Source organism: Podarcis erhardii, assembly GCF_964252035.2.
Source record: "Podarcis erhardii genome assembly, chromosome: 7".
NCBI classification, from domain to species: domain Eukaryota; kingdom Metazoa; phylum Chordata; class Lepidosauria; order Squamata; family Lacertidae; genus Podarcis; species Podarcis erhardii.
In genome coordinates, this window is record NC_138511.1 from 71,370,487 (window position 1) to 71,393,965 (window position 23,479).

Consider the following 23,479-nt stretch of genomic DNA (forward strand, 5'->3'; position numbering starts at 1 on the left):
TGGGGAGTGTAGTTTGCCAAGGGTGTTAAAAGGAGACTCCCAAAGTGGTTTAACAATAAATCCCACTTCTCAGGGAACTCTGGGAACTAACAACCCTGCAGAAGTCAAAGATCTAACCTCCCCGCTGCAGCTCTTCTTTGACCCCCCCCCCAACAAGGCACTTGCAAATCAGCTGTTGTGCAAAACCACAGTTTTTCTATGTCCCAATCAGCAGAGAATGCAATGGGGAAATCATACATGCAGTACGCAGTGCAAAAAGAATGTCAGCCCCACGATTCCCAGCAAGGGATCCTTGTGGATTTTCATGGCATACCCTTCCCAAAGACTCCATTGAAACACAGGCTACTACATCCTTCTCTGCAGGCGGTTCACAAAAATGGCGCCCTCCCTGTGGAACACCCTCCCTTCGGATGTCAAGGAGATAAAGAGCTGTACAACTTTTAGAAGACATCTGAAGGCAGCCCTGTTTCGGGAAGTTTTCAACGTTTGATGTTTTATTATGTTTTTATATATGCTATAAGCTGCCCAAGGTGGCTGGGAAAACCTTGCCAGATGGGCAGGATATAAATAATAATAATAATAATATTTTTTTTATTTGTATCCTGCCCTCCCCGGCCAAAGCCGGGCTCAGAGAATCTAACAATTAAAAATAGCACAGTGTACATAAAATCACACAATTAATTAAAATACATTCTAAGATCAATTCAGAATCAAATTAATGGAAACCATTGGGTTAGAGTTCTATGAGGATTACAGGAAGAGAGAGGGGGTCACTGTGCCTTGGCTAAAGGCCTGGTGGAACAGCTCTGTCTTGCAGGCCCTGCGGAAAGATGTCAAATCCTGCAGGGCAGATGTGATCTCAGAACTGGCAGATGTGATCTCAGAACCACTGGCAGTCATCTTTGAGAATTCCTGGAGAACAGGCGAAATCCCGGCAGACTGGAGGAGGGCAAATGTTGTCCCTATTTTAAAAAGGGGGAAAGAGAGGACCCAAATAATTACCGCCCAGTCAGTCTGACATCAATACCAGGGAAGATTCTGGAGCAGATCATTAAGCAAACAGTCTGTGAGCACCTAGAAAGGAATACTGTGATCACCAATAGTCAGCATGGATTTCTGAAAAATAAGTCATGTCAGACTAACCTGATCTCGTTTTTTGACAGAATTACAAGCCTGGTAGATGAAGGGAATGCAGTGGATGTAGCCTACCTTGATTTCAGCAAGGCATTTGACAAAGTGCCCCATGATATTCTTGTAAAGAAGCTGGTAAAATGCGGACTTGACTATGCTACCACTCAGTGGATTTGTAACTGGCTGACTGACGGAACCCAAAGGGTGCTCATCAATGGTTCCTCTTCATCCTGGAGAAGAGTGACTAGTGGGGTGCCACAGGGTTCTGTCTTGGGCCCGGTCTTATTCAACATCTTTATCAATGTCTTGCATGATGGACTCAAGGGCATCCTGATCAAATTTGCAGATGACACCAAACTGGGAGGGGTGGCTAACACCCCAGAGGACAGGATCACACTTCAAAACGACCTTGACAGATTAGAGAACTGGGCCAAAACAAACAAGATGAATTTTAACAGGGAGAAATGTAAAGTATTGCACTTGGGCAAAAAAATTGAGAGGAACAAATACAAGATGGGTGACACCTGGCTTGAGAGCAGTACATGTGAAAAAGATCTAGGAGTCTTGGTTGACCACAAACATGACATGAGCCAACAGTGTGACGCGGCAGCTAAAAAAGCCAATGCAATTCTGGGCTGCATCAATAGGAGTATAGCATCTAGATCAAGGGAAGTAATAGTGCCACTGTATTCTGCTCTGGTCAGACCTCACCTGGAGTACTGTGTCCAGTTCTGGGCACCACAGTTCAAGAAGGACACTGACAAACTGGAACGTGTCCAGAGGAGGGCAACCAAAATGGTCAAAGGCCTGGAAATGATGCCTTATGAGGAACGGCTAAGGGAGCTGGGCATGTTTAGCCTGGAGAAGAGGAGGTTAAGGGGTGATATGATAGCCATGTTCAAATATATAAAAGGATGTCACATAGAGGAGGGAGAAAGGTTGTTTTCTGCTGCTCCAGAGAAGTGGACACAGAGCAATGGATCCAAACTACAAGAAAGAAGATTCCACCTAAACATTAGGAAGAACTTCCTGACAGTAAGAGCTGTTCGACAGTGGAATTTGCTGCCAAGGAGTGTGGTGGAGTCTCCTTCTTTGGAGGTCTTTAAGCAGAGGCTTGACAACCATATGTCAGGAGTGCTCTGATGGTGTTTCCTGCTTGGCAGGGGGTTGGACTCGATGACCCTTGTGGTCTCTTCCAACTCTATGATTCTATGATTCTAGGGCCCTAGTCTCTTGTGACAGAGTGTTCCACCAGATCGGGGCCACAGCCCAAAAAGCCCTGGCTCTGGTCGAGGCCAGCCTAACCTCCCTGTGGCCCGGGATCTCCAAGATGTTTTTATTTGAAGACCGTAAGTTCCTTCATGGGACATACAGTGGTACCTCGGATTAAGAACTTAATTTGTTCTGGAGGTTTGTTCTTAACCTGAAACTGTTCTTAACCTGAGGTACCACTTTAGCTAATGGGGCCTCCCGCTGCCGCCGCCACACGATTTCTGTTCTCATCCTGAAGCAAAGTTCTTAAGCCGAGGTACCACTGTACCAGGAAAGGCGGTCCTGTAGGTACGAGGGTATAATAAAATCTTCATCATCATCCTCACACAATGAATGCTTCCTGAGATAGCCACCAGAAAAATGTCTAAACAAAATTTTGAACCCGATCAGTTTGACTGGTATTGCACAATGTTATGAAAACAAGGCATTTTCACAAATGATCTCTGTGGAAAAAATATAGTTGTGGGAAATTCCCCAATCATCACCAGAAAGCAAGTGCAACAGGAAGACGCTCTTTGAAAGCTGCAAAACGAAATCCTGAAGACTATTCAAATCAAGAGAAATAGTATCCGGCCACCACCCGGCCTCCTTTCTGCGAGGCCCACAGGGAGCCCTTTTTCTTCTTCATTTGAGCATCTCAAGACAACACAGTAAATCTTTGGGTTGACAGCTCTGGCAAACTCTCAGCACATATTCAGTGCAAGGAATGGGGAGACAATGAAGCAAGATAGCCAATTGCTCAAACAGGGCTCTGACTAAATCAACCAGCATGGCCACAGGAACAGGCATCATTAGCAACAGATTGCAAAGAAAGGACTGCAGGGCTGCCAAACACTGATCCAAATCAGCCATCCCACTTCTCATACCAAGATGCCGAGAGATCCAGCAAGCACCCACCACCAGCACTTAAAAGCACCTTTGTTCCTCCAGGCATATACTGAAACTTAATTTCTTTTTAGGTTAGGCCTTTTAAAGTTTCATGCACGCTGCTTTATTGTGTTTTAAAAGGAATTATAAAGTAGTTGATCTTTTGTAGTACACTGCCTTAATTCATGTGTGCAAGGGAGTATATACTTTTTAAAAAATAAGACAAAGACACTTTAAATTTATTGATTATTATTTATCAAATTTGTATACCGCCCATCACCCAAATATCACAGGGCAGTTCACAACATAAAAATACAAAATGAGAACAAAACTTAGGTAAAGGTAAAGGGACCCCTGACCATTAGGTCCAGTCGTGACCGACTCTGGGGTTGCGGCGCTCATCTCGCTTTATTGGCCAAGGGAACCGGCGTACAGCTTCCAGGTCATGTGGCCAGCATGACTAAGCCGCTTCTGGCGAACCAGAGCAGCGCACGGAAACGCCGTTTACCTTCCCGCTGGAGTGGTACCTATTTATCTACTTGCACTTTGAGGTGCTTTCAAACTGCTTGGTTGGCAGGAGCAGGGACCGAGCAATGGGAGCTCACCCTGTCGTGGGGATTCAAACCGCCGACCTTCTGATCGGCAAGTCCTAGGCTCTGTGGTTTAACCCACAGTGCCACCTGCATCCCTGAACAAAACATATACCACCCTATATCCGGAGGTCTCAGGGCGTTTCGCAGGCTTAATTTGGCACAGACTGCTTCACACCCACTTTGAGTCAGGTAAGAACTGAGTAAGAACCTCGCTTAGGAAAATCTAAGGCCCACATATGGGGGATGGGTAGCAGTTTGGTGGTAGAGCATCTACTTTGTAGGCAAAAGATCTGGGATAGCTCACTCGGTAGAGCACGAGACTCTTAATCCCAGGGTCATAGGTTCGAGTCACACATGGGGCAAAAGGTTCCTGCATTGCAAGGGGTTGGACTAGATGACCCTTGGGGTCCCTTTCCAATTCTATGATCTCAGGTTCGATCCCTGGCATCACCAAGTAGAGTTGGGAAAGAATCCAGTCTGCAATTCTGGACAGGCACTGCCAGTTAATTTAGAAAATACTGAACTAGGTGGATCAATAGCCAGTATAAGATAGCTTCCTAAATTAAGGCTTGATGTCTTTCCCTGTTGATTTGCACAGGGAAATGAGAAACTGGCTACATCTTTATTATTCTTATTCTTATTGCTTAAATGGAACTAATGGAGGGAAAATTGAAAAATATTATAATCTTAGTATATCTAACTGTGAAGATACATAAAATGAAAGGGTTTAAGGTCAGTGAGAAGGAGGAGGATGGGTTTGAGAAGATACTGAATTATTTGGGCAGGTTTGAACAATTTGGAGCAATTAAAATGTTAAAAGTTAAATAAACCTTGTGGAGGGAGGAGTGTTGTACATATGGTCGATTTGAATATGTTATTATTGATTATGTATACCCAAAGTATCAGCCGCCTGGGGGGTTTCACTGTTTGTTTTCACTGTGTTTTGGTTGTTGGTTAAATAAATAAATAAATTGCTTAACAGAATTAGATTCAATTTCCCCGCAATTTCTGTCGCCTTCCGAGGGGATAGAAACCCACCAAATTTCAGACAGATAAGGATAGCAACTTTCCTTGCACTTTCCTGTGCAAGGAAAGTCTTTAGGTAGAAAGATTTGCTCCCCTCCTAGTGTTTTGGAAGAATAAACATGCAAATGGCATACATCATACAGATATCCCCAGCTAAACCACTTGCAACATTTCAGCTACACAGGTGCAGAGCTTAGGGAACTGTGATGTACAAAAAGCAGTGTGCATATTTCTTTTTGTTTTCTGCTCAGTTGACAGCAACGGATCCGTTCCTCCAACATCCCTCCAAACACAGAGCACTGTGATCAGAAGTGAAAAGAGCCCCCCCCCATCAAAGTTATTCCCTGGTTGGAAGCTAGAGCTGTCAGTCAAAATCAACACTTCCCTGGAGGAAAAGGCATCAATTTTCACAGGCGCACTACTGTCACTCAGAATTGGGGCGTTTCCAGGCAGCCACTATTTGGGGGCAGGATTCAGGCACATACAAGCATATTCAAGTTGCACATTTATAGTTGACCGGGAAGTCTCATGCAACAAACCTTCTCCAAAAGATTGGTTGCAGGTGGGGTCTCCTGGAGAGGAGGAACTTAAGATTGCTGTAGCGAGGTGAGGACTTTTAGTCTCGGCAACTGATTCATGGGATAAGACCTACCACAGATGAGCTGCTATGCTCATTACGCCTGACACACTGCCAAGCCAGTGAAGATCATATCTTTGCTAACAAAGAGTTAACTCCAACTTTCAACGGTGTGATTTACTGCTGACAGAAAGTGATGAGAGAATGCAGTGAAAAGGAAAAGGCAACACTTGCAATGAAGCAACATTGTTTAACCTCTCTGCAAATGAATAGAAATGGCTGGTCATTAAACAGCCAATGTTGACTAATCTCCCTCCAAATAAATCAGAAGGAATTCTCAATAGACAGGTGTCAGGCGGCAGAAGAACCAACCCCCGCGGCAGGTTGCCAGGATCGGTTAAGACAAGGAAAAGTCCTTACCACCTGCTTTTTATTCAATATTTACAGAGAGAGGATTGGGAAAGCAGCCTCTTAGAATAATGGTGTTGTCTCTCCCACTTCCTCATTCGTCACTTCTACAGGTACTGCTACATGCCCTCTGCCTTTGAGCTCTTTGCTCTCCTACTTTCAATGCTCGCCGGGTTCTGGGAGAGAGGGGAGGTCTAGAATGCTTTCTAGAGACACTGTGTCCATCAGCTGTCACCCCCTGGTGCTTCCATTTCTTCCTCCTCCTCTCCCATTATTTCCCAGCTTTTCTCCTCATCTGCCTCTGAGCTGTGATCTCCCTCAAACCCTTGTTGTAATTCTAAACCGTCATCTTCTTCTCTGGAAGGGTCAGGCTAGGGAGGCGGCCTCCACCATTCCTCCTCTGCCCAGTCCCTGACAACAGGTTGCATGGAAGTACCTTTGTCCACAAAGCTTGGGGAAGAACCCCAGGTTGGCAACTTTGGAGGACGCCCGTGTTGCTTCAGGGTACTCCAAAGCAGCACACTTCAAGTTTGAGATTCATTCAAACACTTTCCCTTCTCTCTGTGGATTTCATTGTCATGTACAACTAACATCTTTAGACATTTGTACTCCACATGGGAAATACAGGTGTTCCCAAGGAATCCTCTTATAGCTGTGATGTCCAACAGGTCGATCGTGATCGATAGGTCGATCCCTGAATGACTGTGGTCGATTGTGGTCAATCGAGGACTCCCTTATCATCGCTGGCTCCACCCCTCGCCACCGCCGGAATGTATTGCTGCTCCTGCTTGTTATTAGTGGTGTAGTTTTACAGCGATTTTAGCACTCCTCCTCCCCGCAAAAAGCAGAGTAACTCTAGCCTCCCCTCAAAAAAAGCTCAACCACTGTGGGGTTCCCTAAAGAAAGCTCAACAACTTTGGCCTACCCTAAAAGAAGCTCAACAACTTTGGCCTCCCCGCCCCACTCCAATGACAATGGATAGAGGTCCCGGGCCCTAAGGAAGTTAGATTAGCCTCACCCAGAGCCAGGGCCTTTTCAACTCTGGCTCCGGCCTGGTGGAACGCTCTGTCTCATGAGACCAGGGCCCTGCGGTATCTGATTTCTTTCCGCAGGGCCTATAAGACAGAATTGTTCCGCCTGGCCTTTGGCTTAGAATCAATTCGATTCACTCCCCCTCTTTCTTTTTTCCTTTCTCCTCCTGTGAAGAGGCTGCATCTTAATGTTTTAATGTTGTATTTTAATCTTGTTTTTTAAGTTGTATTTTAATCAACTTGTTTTTATTATTGGTTGTTAGCTGCCCTGAGCCCGGTCTTGCCTGGGGAGGGTGGGGTATAAATAAATTGTATTATTATTATTATTAGACCACTGCCAGTTGTTTTATACAATGGGAGTAGATCGCAGTCTCTAGGGAGTTGGGTGTGCCTGTCTTATAGGATCTAAAACACCCACCCTAAACAGCTACTTCCTAAATATCTACTAGCCATGATGGTTTTGCTCTTTTAAGTGGAGGTGCAGGGCATGCAATGAATGCTTCAAACGCAGCACAAACCTAAACCGTGGAAATCGCTCCCACAAGAGGCAGTGATTGCCACCAACTTGGACAGCTTACAAAGAGGACAAATTCACGGAGGATATAAATGGATACTAACCTTGATGACCAAAGGCAGTACACCTACAAAGACCCCTTGCTATGGAATCACAAGTGGGCAGAGTGCTGTGGTGCTCACGTCTTGGTTTGCGGGCTTCCCACGCAGACAGCTACCGGAAGAACAGGATGCTGGACTTGGTGAGCCATAGGCCCAATTCAGGGAGGCTCTTCTGACCTTCTTAGGACACCGCAGTTGCCACCACAGACCCCACAGCCAACCTTCTCCCTCCAGCAGCTGCAGCTGCAGCTTCCCCCCTACCCAAAGAAATATCTCGGCCTTCCATCCCGAGTGCCGTTTGTCAGCTCCAAACATGATTTCCATGGCAACCATGCAAATGTGGAAGCATTCCATAATCATTAGGGAGAGGGGCTGAGCAGTATAAACAGTGACTGCAGTAGATTACATGCCTATTATGAACAGTCGCGGCTCCTGAGCACTGGTAATTATACCTAATTGTGCATTTAATTGTGTAATTGAAAACTCACATATAGAAGAATCTAGGCTCCCTTCTCTCTCTGCCCCAATCCCCAATCTAGGGAGAAAGGCAACTTGATCCAATCTCTTGGCCTACCGCCCTGTTGTCCTGCAGCGGCTGCCACAAATTGATACATATATTGCAAGAGGTTGTCTTCTGCCTGCCTAGCTATTCAGCAATCGCTATAAATAAGGATGGAGTTTCCGGGTCAGGAGCACTGAGATCATCGAGGTCCATGACCAGGTCACTGAGATCAATGGACAGACTCTATTCAGAATATGACAAAGTTCTAGCCTCCTTCGCTGTGCTTTGACGCCACAGCTGGAGGCGATGATGCTTCTGAATTCCAGTTGCTGGAAGCCATGAGGGGAGAGAGGGCTCTTGTGCTTGGGTCCTGCTTGCCTCTGGTTGGCCAATGTGAGAACAGGATGCTATTGGCCTGATCCAGCAAGCTCTTCTTAAGTTCTTAGGGGGGGAAAAGCTATTGGAAAGAATAAGCCATGTCAGAATGAAAATTTTCTTCTTGGATAGTACAAGTGACACATTTTGAAAAGGTCACCTTGGCTGCGCCAAGTAACAAACAGCAACATTATTATTGCCATTGTCACTAATATCTCTGGATACCACGTCTACGCAGACATCAGCACTGGGGAACCTCTGGTCTCCAGGCCTAAGCCGAGACCACCCCCATTGTTCAGCCTGGACACTGAGGTCCAGCTCCGAGGGCCTTTTGGCGGTTCCCTCCCTGCGAGAAGCAAAGTTGCATAGAACCAGGCAGAGGGCCTTCTCGGTAGTGGCACCCGCCCTGTGGAACACTCTCCCATCAGATGTCAAAGAAATAAAAAACTATCTGATTTTTAGACGACATCTGAAGGCAGCCCTGTTTAGGGAGGTTTTTAATGTTTGATGTTTTATTGTATTTTTAATATTCTGTTGGGAGCCGCCCAAAGTGACTGGGGGAAACCCAGCCAGAATTATTATTATCATTATTATTGGTCAAATCATGCCTACCTGCCCTACACCTGGCTAATAAAGGCATAGCTTCCCCTGCCAAAAGTAGGATTTGCATGCACCATCTTTGCAAGTGCCACCATGATCATGGAAAGGTTGCAAGAGCCGGCAACCAGGTGACTGGAACTGCTTGCAAAGGCCAACACCTGCACCTGCATGGTTTGAAATTGAATCCCGAGGGCAAAGAAGAACACCAAAAATCATGGAGAATGACAGATGGATGGGTTCAGCTGATTGACAAAATGGGCTGCAGGGACTGGGGGACCAAAAACATCTATTCCATTGGCTAGAAATATAAAATGTGAATAATGTAAAGTGGGGTATTTGTTGTTGAGTTGTCATGTCTTAAAATATTTACAAGTATTTTTAAAAAGCCATTTCCAAGTGGAGCATTGGTTTGGTATAGAACTTAAACCACACTCAGTGGAGTAGTATCAGAGAACAGGTCTATCATTTCTGGAAGATGGGGTGAGATGTAGGTAGGCTACACTTGTGTTCCAGGTTCCCCACTATCCCTTCTTTCTCCGTGAATAGACCTGCTGTAAGTTTGGTGGGATGGTGCTTGGGGAATGTTTACAATTTTATTCAGATTTTGGACACACTGCAAATGATTAACACACCAGATTTAGCATGCCTGATGAGCTGTGCACATAAAAACATTTGCTTCCCAGGGATAGCCAACTGCAGAAAGTTAATTACAACTTGGACTTTAGATCTGACTGGTGTTACATCCAATTTCAATTGCTCAATTTCATTTGTACAGCATCGATCCATTATGCTAGCAGTTTAATTTTATGAGACAATGCATTTCTAAAAATGGCAGATTTGCTGCGAAAAAATATAGAGCAGGGGGGATGTGTCTACCCCACATTATGGTTCAGAAGCATGCACGACAAGACTGTAATTTCAAGACGCAAATGACAACAGATTTAAAAGGAACACAGAGGAGCTGTAGTGAAAATTTATCCCATTTTTCCTCCAAGGAGTTAAGGGCACCATCAAGTGTGCATTTTTCCCCACCAACCACCACCATGCTCTCAATGGCACTGTGCATGGCTGAGATTCACACAGAAAGCTTCATGGACAAATGGGAACTGAACCCATGTCTCCCCAGTCCAACTTACTAACCATGACCATAGTGGCACTCCTTAAAGGCAGGGTTTAACATCCTGCACTTCATCTGACACGTAGGAAGTTCAATCCTGCTTTGTGCATTATTCCCCCCCCCCATGCTGGTGGGCCAACTTTGACAGGTGGGTGGAACCAACCACCTGCCAATCACCTGGTGCCAATATGACATCAGATTGCGGACAGGTGGGTGATCCCGAGGAAGAAGAACTTCCCATCAGTGTTCAAAATTAGCGTTTTGCACTTGGCTGTTGACCACTTGCAACCAAATGAAGATGTGTGGGCACCTGACATCACTACAGTGGTACTTCAGGTTAAGTACTTAATTCGTTCCGGAGGTCCGTACTTAACCTGAAACTGTTCTTAACCTGAAGCACCACTTTAGCTAATGGGGCCTCCTGTTGCTACCACGCCGCCGGAGCACGATTTCTGTTCTCATCCTGAAGCAAAGTTCTTAACCCGAGGTACTATTTCTGGGTTAGCGGAGTCTGTAACCTGAAGCGTCTGTAATCTGAGGTACGACTGTATCTTGGGATCATTGGATCTTGACTGCTTTCACACACATTAATACCACATCCTGTAGAATTCTATCAGTTATATTTTATCAGTGCAATTGGAATGAATTTCTGGAACCAAATTGCTTTTTCTGTGTGCAGCCTGAGCAGGAGCAGTCACCATTAAGGCAAAGAGGTCAGAATATGCCAATATATACGTGGACTGCCCCTTGATCAAGTGGCTTTTCTTCTTTAAGTTCTCAGAGCTAGCTCAAGGTTGTCATCTAGGCAGATGTTTAACTGAGAATCAATCACAGATGGTTCATCGTTTGAAAAACAAGACTTGCCCAAAATGGCAACTAGACATTCTGTTTTGGTGACTGCAACCTTGGTTTAAGGAGCCATTGGGTGCCTACCTTATATACCTGAGTTTCTAACACAACTTCCAGTGTGACTAGGATAATATTCCAAGGGTCCCAAAATGGAGTGTTTATTAAGCAAAGAGCATCCAAATCATTCTGCACCACCCATTTGAGGTGCATTAACATTTGTAGCACACAACCCACCCTCACCCCCTGCAAACACACACGCACACACAAAAAACCAGAACACCAGGGCAGTGATCCCGAGACGTGAAACACAGTGGTGTCAAGTGGTGTGGTGTGGTATAGAAGAATAAGGACTGAGGATGGAGTGAGTCAGCTGATGAGTCACAGAGCACATTTAAGACACGACATAAGAGGCAGATCCAATTATCAAGCACAGCCAACATCAAGGCAAAGAGGCTGCTGAACTGACAACAGGCAGCCACAAAGGAAGCTTCTGAAAGATTGCGAGAGCCTGAATCACATGGTATTTGGGAGATAAGGGTCTTTGGCATACGAAGGGCAGATGTAAAAAATGATCAAGCCGAGTGCATTTGCCACAGCAGTCCATCACTAGAGCACCTAGGCACAGCCACTATGTGCACCCTCTAGGCTCAGGAGGAGTGTGGCTCTGAATACCAGGAGCAGAGTATGGGTTGGGCGATGAGCAACCTCCTTTATGCCCTGCTGGTGGGCTTTGCCAAAAGCATCTGGTGGGCCACTGGGAGAAACAGAGAGCTAGACTAGGGGGACCTTTGGCTGGATCCAGCAGAACTACTCTTACAGGACATGAAAGTCAAGGGAAAGGTTCCAGTATTGAGGTGTGTGCCAAGACTCTCTCCTCCTGCTCTGGGATACTTCTTAGAGTTAGATCTCTGTCAATTCATATGTGAACTAACCTCCTGGATAAAAATGCAGAACAGGATGTAATTTATTATCCTTCCAAATCTGACCTTCTCCAATTTTTGCAATATGGACCACAGATTTTTTAAAAAATTATTTTTTAAACATACTAAATGTGTGGGGGAAATCAGCCTGAGTGTTTTAGGACAAAATATGTTTAGAAATGCACCCACTGAGACAAAACAGCATTGTCTAAATACGTATTTTGTGATGAAATGCTGATTTAAATATGAACATTCAGTCAGCACCTGGGATAGTTCAGTTGGCAGAACATGAGACTCTTGATCTCAGAGTCATGGGTTTGAGCCCCATATTGGGCAAAGGATTCCTGCACTGCTGGGGGTTGGACTAGGTGACCCTTGGGTCCCTTCCAACTATGATTTGTTTAACTTGGACAGAATGGACACATAGGTAAATTGACTCAAACTGGAAATAGATGGATCCCTTTACCCTTACTCCAATCAAACCTTCCTTTTGCCAACGCTCCAGTGGTAACTTCAGGACCTGTGAAATGGTGACCTGCCTTCTGAGGCAAAGACAACAACTTAAAAACAATAATTGAAACCTTCACTCAGTGCAGAAATCAGCAAAACCCCGAAATGTAAAAACAGGGCCAGGATACTGTTGTATCCTGTATCTCGGGGACCGAGGTAGGCTTGACCAGAGGTGGAAAAGTTGGAGAAGGAAAAACAGCTTGCACCCGGTGCCCACTCCCCATGGCCTCTTTGGCGTTCATCCACTATCCCCAATAGCATGGTGGTGCTTTGGTTTTATTTTATTAAGTTTTTGAAAACAACAACATACAAACAAAACCAGGGGGGGATTCAGTATGTTCCATCATGATTACCCAGGATCCTCAGCACTAGAGACTGAGCCTTGAGTGTGGCAGGGCCTCCCCTGTGGAACTCCCTACCAGCAGAGGTTCAGTAGCAACCATCCCTCCTTTTGAAACCTTTTGTGTTTAGATGGACCTTGGCAATGTGAATTTTGTCACAGTTCAAGGACAACATTCCAGCCAGGCAAACACACTTGAGGATAGCCCAGTGTAGTGCTGGTGAGGGAGGGATGTAGCCGGGGGAGAGGGGTGCAGATAGGGGAGAGTCCTGAGGGCCTGACAGAGCAGCTTGGAAGGACCATGTTTGGCCCCAGGGCTCAAAGTTCCCCTTCTCTGACCAACACTATGAGACCGGAACCTGGAGTCGCTCCAAATATTGCTGGACTCCAACTCCCATCCTCCTAGACCAATGACCATGCTGGCTGGGGCTGATGGGATTTGGAGTCCAGCAAGATCTGGACAGTCACAACTTCCCCACTCTACCATGAAACCACAACCCTTCTCCAGTTTTAAATAGGAAAAGCTACCCCATTTTCATCTCTGTGCATTAAGCTGTTCATGCGGATGCATTTGAATGCTCTCTGTATACATGAGCAGGAAAGGTAGAATCAGTGCAACAAGTGGGCAGGGCTCTGTGTGCTCACTCCCACTCCATGCATTTGGCTAGAATCATTTGATCAAGTCCAAGCAAGGGGAAAATCAATGATGTACCCAGCAGCAATAATTTTCTCTATGCCCAGAGCAAGTTGTGCAACTCGACTCTAACCATATTTACTAATGCACCAGCTTAAAGTGGAATTGCTTCCAAGCAAATTTACTTAGGGCTGCAGTTTTAATCTCCCTGCAAAGTGTTGAAACATACTCTACAAGCAAGTTTCAGCACAAAGAGCTGTTCACAATTTCTCTTTCATACGTTTACTAATGATGGGGGAAGGTGCTGATAGAGTCTCCTCCTCCCTGCCTCAGTCCTCATACGGTTGCAGGAATGGGCTCCACAAGCTTAAAAGTGCCTCACAGTATCATAGAAATGTAAAGTTGGAAGGGACCACGAGGTTCATCTAGTACAACCCCCTAAAATGCAGGAAACTTTTGCCCAATGTGGGGCTCAAACCCACGACCCTGAGATTAAGAGTCTCACATTCTACCGACTGAGCTATCCACAGGGCTGTCTCTGTTCACTAGTGCAGATTTCACTCTGTAATAGTTTCCCTGGGTGCATACATTGAAAGGCAGCAGATGCAAAGCATACTTGGACAGATCCACTCCAGCCCAAAACAGCTATAAAACCTTTCACAGGCTCTCTTTTTCAAAAGACAGGATGGTGTAACAGCTAGAGAACTGCGCTGCAACCAGGGAAAACTGGTTGTAAGACTCCACTTGGCCATGAAGGCTGTAGGTAACCTTTAGCCTGTCATTCACATGTGAACACTATACCAGGGGTTGGAAACTTCAGGCCTGGGGGTCAAATGTGGCTTCCCAAACCTTTTGGGACTCTGATAGGCCACACCCCATTACACAGGCCACACCCTTGAGTGCTTCTGGTCTAGACGGAATGTGTCATTGAACTGCGATAATACCTCTTTCCTGGAAGGAGGACCGGCAGGGTGTGTGTGTGTTATCCCTGGGAATCTCTGACTTAGAAACATAGAATTGTAGAGTTGGAAGGGACCCGACTTCTGCATGCTTGGAATGTAACCTGTTGCGCAAAGCTAAAACATGCATCCATTGCCCTGTCTACATTTGCACCTGGCCCCATTGTGTAACCTTCAGGAGGTTTCCCACAAGGGAATGTGGCCCTTGAAAAAGTTGTAACCATGAGGGGGGGAAACCTGTGGCTCAAGAACTGCATGCAGCCTGCAGCATATTTGGGGGGGGGGGGCAAAGGGAGAGAAAGGGGGCAGGAGTTGCAGGAGGAGGAAGCAGACAGAAAATCCAAAATGGGTGGAACAATGGAAGCAAGAGTGGGGAGCCCTCTGCAAGCCATTAGTTCAGACCTCTGGCAAGAGTGATCTTCCCTTCCCCTGTAGTCAGCTGAGCAGGGAGGAAGATCAAGAGTAGAAGGAGAGAGAGGATGGCAGAGGGAGAGGGAGGGTGGAGAGATGCATGTTGCTCCATGCACTTTGGGTTTTGGCCTCACCCATCACCATCTTGTGGCCCATGAAATAATAATAATAAAGGGTTCTACAGCCCTGGATTAGCAACATGTGCAGACAAGCCTTGGGCTCGTCTGTTTCTCTCTCTTCTTTGGGCACAGCCACAAGGAGATCATTGGCTTTCACTTTTGTTTCCAGCTAAATGTGGAGACTCATGTTCACACCCAGATAAACTGTTGCCACCGTGCGCACAATGACCCAAGACAACTTCAAACCACAGTGAACGATTCTTGACACGTTTCACTAAACCACAGTTAACACTAAGCACAAATCAGACATGAACAGTAACCACGGCTAGCTGGAAAGAGGAGCAAATGCTTGCATGCTGTGTCTTGCGGCTGTGCTGGAAGAGGGATCACTCTCTCATGTCCGTCAACGCAGACTAAGCTGTAGCATTACGCACAAACCAGGTGACTCTCTCTCAGCCTAACCAATCTTGCAGGGCCATTATGAAGATAAAATCATAGAGGAGATAACATATATGCTGACCTGAGCTGGAAAAGTAGGATAAATACAATTGGCAACTGGCAATACAGATACGTGCCAAGTGTTATGCACTCCCATACAATTTTTCGAAGCAAATTGTCTCATGTAAACCTGAGCACTGATCAAGACAGGCCAGGCAGCGAATGTATTTTGCATGAGGAAGAACTAAAGAACTCTCATGAAAAACTGAAGTACAAATAGCAATACACCTTTTGTTGGATCTCTTGTTGCTGCTTTGCTTTTTAACTTTACATCTGGCTTCCAGGCAATATCAACGTTACACAATATCGACATTACCCAAGTCTCATTGATATTCCCCATAATAGAAGCATGAAATCACAGCATTCCACTTTTGCAGAGGCATTAACCCCTGTAATTCCTGTATAAATAGGAAGATCAGCCTTTCTAGAAACATAATCGACCCAAGCACTCCTTTTGTTCGTTTGCTTGTAGGCTGTGTGGCTGTTTTAACATTGCCCTGGGAATGTTTTTAATAAAATAATTTAAATGGGCTTGTATTTTAAAAGCCATCTATTTGCATTGCTTGGCAAATATTGTTGGGATATTTCCTGGTTTCTTGCACTAACCAAGACTCGGTTAAGTCTGAATTTCATGGGGAACCTTTTCTCCCTCTGTTAACTTTATTATCCATTACTTAGATTGCACACCTATCTGCCTGTACTTTGTAAAATTCTGTGCTATCTAAAATTAAAACACAGGCAAGACAACAGGGGAAGGGGAAGCAGGTGTGGGTAAATGGAGGAATGCAAGTTTGTGTCCATAACACATAACCAAGCTTATTTGTTTATTTTTCTTAGAAACCCATCTCCATTTCTGTTATGCGTCCTGATTCCTGAAGCATCCATTATTTCCAGTCCCACTTCTTTCCTCTGGTCCCAAGATCCAGGATGGATCTTTGGCCAACCACAAAATGAGGGGGGAGCAGGGTGGTCAGATGCAAAGGAGGACGGGGCTTAATAATTACAGAAAAGAGGGAATGGCAACAACTAAAGGTGCAGGAGTCCTGTCCTCATCTGCATCTGGTTAGGAGCTTCTCATACGCATCCAGCAGAACTTCTGGAGATAGTGCTGAGCTAGATAGATCTAGTAAAACAACATAAAGGTGGAAGGGGGAAAGAGAGGCGTTATGTCATTCTACTGAGCAGACTTTTCCCTATCCTAGATCCAAAACTTGAGCTATTCTTTTCCTGCCCACCTTCACTGTGACGACCTGCCACCAGCAATCCTAAAACACACTTAGTAGGGGAAAGGTCACAGCTTACTGGTAGAGCATCTGCTTTGCATACAGAAGGTCCCAGGTTTGATCTCCAGGAAGGATTGGGAAAGGCTCCTGCCAGAAAACTTGGGGCAGCCACTGCCAATCAGGGCAGACAATACTGAGCTAGATGGACTAATTGGTCTGTCTTAGTGCAAGACATCTTCCCCTGTAAGGAGCAAAGCCCCATGAAACACACCGGAATCGACTTTTTAAATGACTGCTTCTGTGTGCGATGCTTGCATTTCCTCATCCACTCCAAAGCTAGTTAAAGTTTGAGCTCTCTCTTTTGCCTTTTGCCTCCACTCTGCCAGTGCCTTGACTTTTTTCGTTTGTAAACCCGATGGCAAAGCCTCCCTCTTTTGGATTGGCGCGAGCCGCTTTGGAGGACGAGTTGCCTGAGAAGGCGGGCAAAACTGTAGGAAACCCACAAGTTCCCTGAAACAAGGAACCCTAACGCCCCACCCACATCACCATCCTTGGCAAGCAGACGACCCCTTCGCCCCACTCTTGAACCTCCAGCAGCGCCCTCTCCAGCCCACATCTCTACAAAACAGGGCATAGGGGGTGGGCTGGAGGAAATACTTTCCGCCCTGGCCAGCCCCCCCGTCAACCTCCCCACCGCCGGCCCAGGGGGGCTTGGAAGCAAGGTCACCCACCCAAAGAGGAAGCAGCGATCACGCACAAACACCGAGAAGGTAGCACAATAGAGGAGCGAGAGTGGGGAGGGCGAAGGAGAAGGGGCCGCCCTCGCTCCGCCTTACCAGTTGCAGGCAGCAGAAGCCCACCAGCGTGCAGCGCCCGTTGCATTTGCCCATGGCCGCGCTGGCGCGGAAGCCGCCTTAGTCCGGTTGCAGCAGAAGCGGCAGCAGCAGCAGCCCTCGGCCTCCCGTTGCCAGTGACAACCTCACTCAGAGGGCGCCCGAAAGCAGCAGCCGGCAGCCATCCTCGGCCATTGCGCTTCAAAACCAAAACGGCCGAGCCTTCTCCTTCCCTGCGCCTTGGCGAGCCTCCCCGACGCCGACGCCTTTTGTCTGGGGCCAGCCTTCGAGTTTCCAAAACAGCAGCCCCCCACAAAAAAGATAATGCGATCCAAAGGGGCGTTTTATCTTCGCCCAGCGCAGCACTTCCGAGGCTGCTGGAAGCTGTAAGCCCCTTGCTCCATTGTAATGCGCGCGGCTAGGCGTGCGCGCCTTTGCTCCCTCTTGGATCAGAGCTCGCCCTCCATCTCCCGAGAGGGGAGGGGGTGGAGAGGAGGGGGCGGCTCGGGGTGGACAACACGAGCCGTCCGGGCTTTGCCCAATTTTACATGGGGTGGGAGTGCAGGAGCGAGGAGATCCTCTCCCGGCGCGCTCTCAACGAGCCCTCCTCGCCATTGTTTGCCCTCCTCGCCTCAAGACACACCCACGATTCCCCCTTGCAAAAGAGTAACACTGAAAAGCGGCGTTTAAAAAAAAGAGGAAACAGGAAAAAGAAGGGAGAATCCGCGCCGTCGGGAAAAGACAATCGAAAGCGGCAGGAATAATACAAACCACCCGCACCCCACCCCCCGCACCCCCGCAACCACGTGGCTCTCTGGCTGAGCTCTGGGCGTGGAGAGCCGAGAGATTCTAGCCCCACCACCTGAAGGGCCGCCCCACCTCCTCCCTCCCGCCGTCCAATAAAGAATAGGGATGTCCTTTATTACCCAACCAAGCCCCCGCCCCCTCCTACAAGCTTTGTAGCTGGGCTCTAACAGGAAACACTGGGTGATGGGAAGCGTGTGCGTAAAGTTGTTGTGGTGTTTATGTGTGATCCATCTCCCCATTTCTCTTTCCAAGGAACACCCTCAAGTAGTAACTAACTAGGGTCTAACTTATACATTTATTTATCTGTCTGCCCATGTACAGTAACTAGCAAGTACAGAGTTAATATTGTCTGTTATTATTTAATTACTTATTCATATATTTTTAAAATATACAGCGCTATTTTTCTAGAAAAAGAGATGTCAGAACTCACCATGATCACCTCCCTCATTCTCTTAGGATGGCAATGGCGCCCACCTGAGAGGTGCTGAAACTGAGTTCTGGCTGAAAAAAGCCCTGATTATATATCTAAAAAGTCAGAGCACTTTACATCCATCATACATTACCTGAGTTGGAACAAAGACTCCACCCTTTAGCTAGTTCCTGTGGCTACTTTCATTTTCCTGCGTTGCCAATTGGATCAGTAAGCTGCCTCTTGGCGTCTGGACCTGGAAAGCAAGAGTAACCTTGCTTGATCATAAATAAGAATGGAGAGTCTTGGAAAATGGGAGGATATAAATATAACCAATGAATGCAATTCAAAAAGCCACCTTTGGACAATACAATGTAGTTGACCAACCAAACTGTCAGCACTTCAGGTGCAACATTTTAAGTTCTCCAGAACACATCAAGATAAGTAAGGAGGGAAAGCAATGTGAAGGAGCAAAGTGATGTTGACAGAAGTTCTTTAGCATTTTCTAACAGGCGCCCTGTGAGATAAACTGAAATGAATAGATAAACAGCTTCTGGTGACATGGGCTCTAGTCAACAACAGTTCATATCATAGATTTGTTGGCTTTTAAAGTATCACAACCCTCTGCTTGCAGGCTTCCCATGGACCACTGTGGGAAATAGCATTCAGGATTAGATAGAGACCTTTGGCATAATAACACTCTTGTGCTCTTGCTTTCGCTGTTACAGACCAGCACAACTACCCCTTCCAAATCTATCTTCAGGAATGAAGAACAATGTTGTTGTCCTACAACTCCCATCACTGCTGAGCACTGGCCATGCTGGTCCAACAGAAGCCATCAAGGCTAGAACTAAGGAAACAGATCTCTGGGAAGAGCTGTCCCATGTTGCGAGTCAGACCACTGTCCCATCTAGCTTTGGATGGTATGGTGCAGATGTTGACAGCACTGGAGAAAAAACATTTTTCTTATAGCTGTTACAGCCATAACAAGAGGCTTTGGGACACGTTGTTCACCTGGGTCTGGGCTGGCTGGAGTCTTCTGCCTCTTCCATCCTTGCACTCTTCAACACAAAACACAGGAAGGGCTGCAAGGTCATCAAGAGAATTCTGGAAACTAAGAGCACCCATGAATCTCTGACGAGGGATCATTCTGACACCTTTGCCAGGCCCTGCATAGGTCATGCGAGGCCAGTCATTCTCCAGCATGATGGAAAGAGCATGAAAGGAAACCCTGGAATTGGTTCATTGGCCCTGCCATGGTTGTGGGGACAATGATTTACGTGAGAGATCCCACAGTTGCTACAGAGGAATTAAAACTTGAACAGCATTAAGGAAAGTGGTCGAAGCATGACTCTAGGCACCTGTCTGTTAAAAATGTATGCCCCATTTCTCTGTCTCACCTGGGCATCTGGTACACAATAATTTTTTAAAAAGGAACAAATGTGAGATGTTCAGAACATCGTGTTTCTTTAAAAGTGGAACAGCAGAGCTCCCCACCACCACCACAATATAGCCAAGGAATAGGAATTCAGCCATCAGATGTGCTAAAACGATATGGCTTTTTACCTGGCCTCTGAAGGAGAGAGGCTAACTAAAGCTGCCATAAGAATGCAAGAAGAGCCTGCTGATCTATCTAGTCCGGCAGCCTGTTCTTACAGTGCTCAGTCAGAGAACTGGGGGAAGCCCACAGGCAGGACCTAAGCACAACAACACTTGCCTCTCCTGAAGTTTTCAGCAACTGGTATTCAGAATCATACTGCCTTCTGCTGCGGAGGTTAGAACACAGCCATCAGGGTTAGTAGCCAGAGAGTCCTGAGGCATATGGTTCTGTAGTCCAGTGATCCAAAAGGGACCATTTAATCTCACTGTCACAAAGCCACCTACCACATCTCTGCCAGAGGTGGAAGGAAGTATGATCTCCATCAAAGGTCTGAATAGCAACCTCCCCCTGCTTCCAACACTCTCATTTTTAAAATTTTGGTGTATTGTTGCTGTTGGGGTTTTAAAATATGCATTCTTTGTTGCTATTTCAGGAAGGAGCTTTTCTGATCATGGAATGCTTCCTCCTGTGTGGTGTTATGGGGGTTGTCTTGTTCCTCCAGAGTGGATTTGAGGAAGGCACTGCGAGTGGATAGGGAAGGAGGAAAGCTCTATTGCGCTAGCAGGAGTCCTTGTGATGGGTTCTGCTAGCACGACAAGTTATTTCAATTTGGACCACTTCTGTTGTTTTATTTATTAATTTGCATTCATTATTGCTGTTAGCTACTGCGGGCATGATTCATGGGGAGATGGGGTATAAATCTTCCTGCTACATAAAGTATTTGCACTTTGATTCAAGTCTAGCAAACCAGTCGGGACTTGGGAGAGAATAAGGCAGGGGTCAGCAAACTTTTCAGCAGGGGGCTGGTCCACTGTCCCTCAGACCTTGTGGGGGGGACCAGACTATTTTTTTTGGGGGGGGGGAGAATGAATTCCTATCCCCCACAAATAACCCAGAGATGCATTTTAAATAAAAGGACACATTCTACTCATGTAAAAACACGCTGATTCCTGGACTGTCCGCAGGCCGTATTTAGAAGGTGATTTGGCCGGATCCGGCCCCCGGGCCTTAGGTTGCTTATCCATGGAATAAGGCAGTATGTTTATGGCCAAAGTGTGGAAACTGATCTACCGTGCGGCTGGAGGAAAGAGGAGAGAAGGAATTTTATTATCTTCCAATGCATGCAAAAACAATTATACCACTTCGCGGTAATGATGGCTGTGGAAGTGAATAATGACAGGCTGAAATGAAAGTAAGTGTGTGAGAGACACAGAACACAAATGTGCCCACAGTCGCATTTTCAGTGCCATCGCCTTCTCATCAGTACAGTCAAGGGTGTGTGTGTGTGTGTAGTGTTGGTGTCTCGCCCAGCCTGCTTCAGATTTCGCACATGCAAAGTCAGTCCTGGCACTGAGAGTCATTTGGTGGGGAGGGTCAGTTCTTGGATCCCTTCTAGGCACTGATCCTGTATCCAGTAAGGATTGGAATCTAGTTGCAGTGGAACCTGCCAGATGGATGCCTTTGTTCAGATAACTGGGCAGTTAAGTGCTCCCATCAGCACTTCAAAGAGGTGTAGCAATTGCTACAACTATCTGACATTGTCCTGTCCCTGTCCCCATCCCCACCGCCCCCCCCCACCACTGCCTAGCTGGTGAGCTGGGGGGGGGGGCAATATGGAGATGGATCCAAGCTCTGTGCTGGACCCAAATCCATGACTAATGGAGAAGCACAATCTTTTGTGATGTAAATTGCCCTGAGCCGCTGGCCTGTTGTTGTTGTTTAGTCGTGTCCGACTCTTTTTCGTGACCCCATGGACCAGAGCACACCAGGCACTCCTGTCTTCCACTGCCTCCCACAGTTTGGTCAAACTCATGCTGGTCGCTTCAAGAACACTATCCAACCATCTCGTCCTCTGTCGTCCCCTTCTCCTTGTGCCCTCCATCTTTCCCAACATCAGGGTCTTTTCCAGGGAGTCTTCTCTTCTCATGAGGTGGCCTACATGGTGGCAAGTCAGTATGTCAAGTCCAAAGTTCAAAGTCAAGCCATACAAGCAAAGTCCAAAGGTCATGAAACACAGTCCAGGGTCAGTCCAAGTAAGCTAAGCCTGAAGCCCAGCAGTCAGGATACAGTTCAGAGTCAAACCCATAGAGGTCCAGGAGCAGCCAAGCCAAGGTCCATCAACATGGGCAGTTGAGCAGACACAGCATCTCAGCTCTGCTTCCCTTTGGTACTTTGTATGCTGACTGCAGCATCTGGGCTTGACGAGGCAGGTGACACTCACCTGTTCTGAGCCAGCTCCAGCTGAGGAATCACACCCCTCCTCCCAGAGCTAGCGAGCCCCACTTGGCCAGCTAGGGAGCTGGGCTGTGGGCCCTTGCCTGCCTCAGCCTCCTAGAGTGCCCCTTGTGTGTTTGTGGAGACAGAGGCCCCTCTGTTTCTGGTTATGGATCCTAGTTCTCTGGTTCCTGTGCACTGACTTCCACCCCCCCCATCTTCCGTCACTCTATGAGTACTTCCTTCCCCCATCCCTTCCTTGCCCCAGTGTGTCTCAGTCCTGGCTTCACCCCTCGCTGGGATCCTCTTCCTCCTCCCTGTCATCCTGCCAGTTCATGACATTAATGCTGTGTGCCTCTCCATCATATGCTTAGGTTGTATATGTGGGTAAATAAAACCATATATCTATCTCAGTCCCATCTGTGCTCACTGGCAGGGAGCATTCTCAGCCCCACCTGGAGATGCTACAGATTGAACCCAGGGCCTTCGTTTGCAAAGCTGATGCTTAACCACTGGGGTATATGACCTTCCCTTGGAGGTTGTGGGCAATTCTTGACTGGAGGCTAAATGGTCATCTGCTAGAGATGCTGTAGCTGCATCCTGCATTGTATCCTTTACCACTGAGCAAGTGCTTGGGGGATATTCCTTCCACAATCCCTTTTATTAAAATTCTATGCAGAAATCGTCCTCTTAGTGTAACTTGGCCATTGCTCTGCAATGGTAACCCTAGTCTTCAGTCATTCTTTTCTGTTCCACTCTTATTGTTTATGCTTTACTTCCTTATAGTTTTCGGACTGCCCCATTAGTTTTGCTCCCCCAGGTTACAAAGCAGAAAGACCTCACCATGATTGCTTTCTTCCCAAGGCTGTTCTCCACAAAACCTGCCCTAGTCACTGCCCTACTTTCCATCTTGAAAGCTAAGGCATCTCCTGGGGACAGCTTCTGCTGGATAAACCACAGTTGGAACCTGAACCCCCATAGCAGACAAAGAGAAATGAATGAACCTGTAGGTGGAGGCAAGGAGGAGGTGAATCTGAAG

At 46.8% G+C, this 23,479-nt stretch overlaps 1 protein-coding gene and 1 long non-coding RNA gene across 4 annotated transcripts in view; one reads left to right on the plus strand and one right to left on the minus strand.

Annotated features, from left to right (window-relative positions):
- The window catches only part of NKAIN1 (sodium/potassium transporting ATPase interacting 1), a gene marked incomplete at its 3' end in the record, with an annotated part of 52,330 nt that extends 34,097 nt beyond the window's left edge, over nucleotides 1–18,233 (minus strand). For 2 of the 3 annotated variants that reach the window (XM_081869758.1, XM_081869759.1), the window contains exon 1: nucleotides 17,414–18,231. In XM_081869758.1, coding sequence (XP_081725884.1) covers nucleotides 17,414–17,467 — 54 coding nt within the window. In that variant the 5' untranslated portion in view covers nucleotides 17,468–18,231. Of the gene's footprint in view, nucleotides 1–17,413 lie in introns of all 3 variants that reach the window. The other variant, XR_014158391.1, reaches the window with a different exon arrangement.
- Nucleotides 1–23,479, plus strand: part of LOC309346305 — a 115,873-nt gene that overhangs the window by 43,112 nt on the left and 49,282 nt on the right. The gene's annotated exons all lie outside the window — the stretch shown is intronic.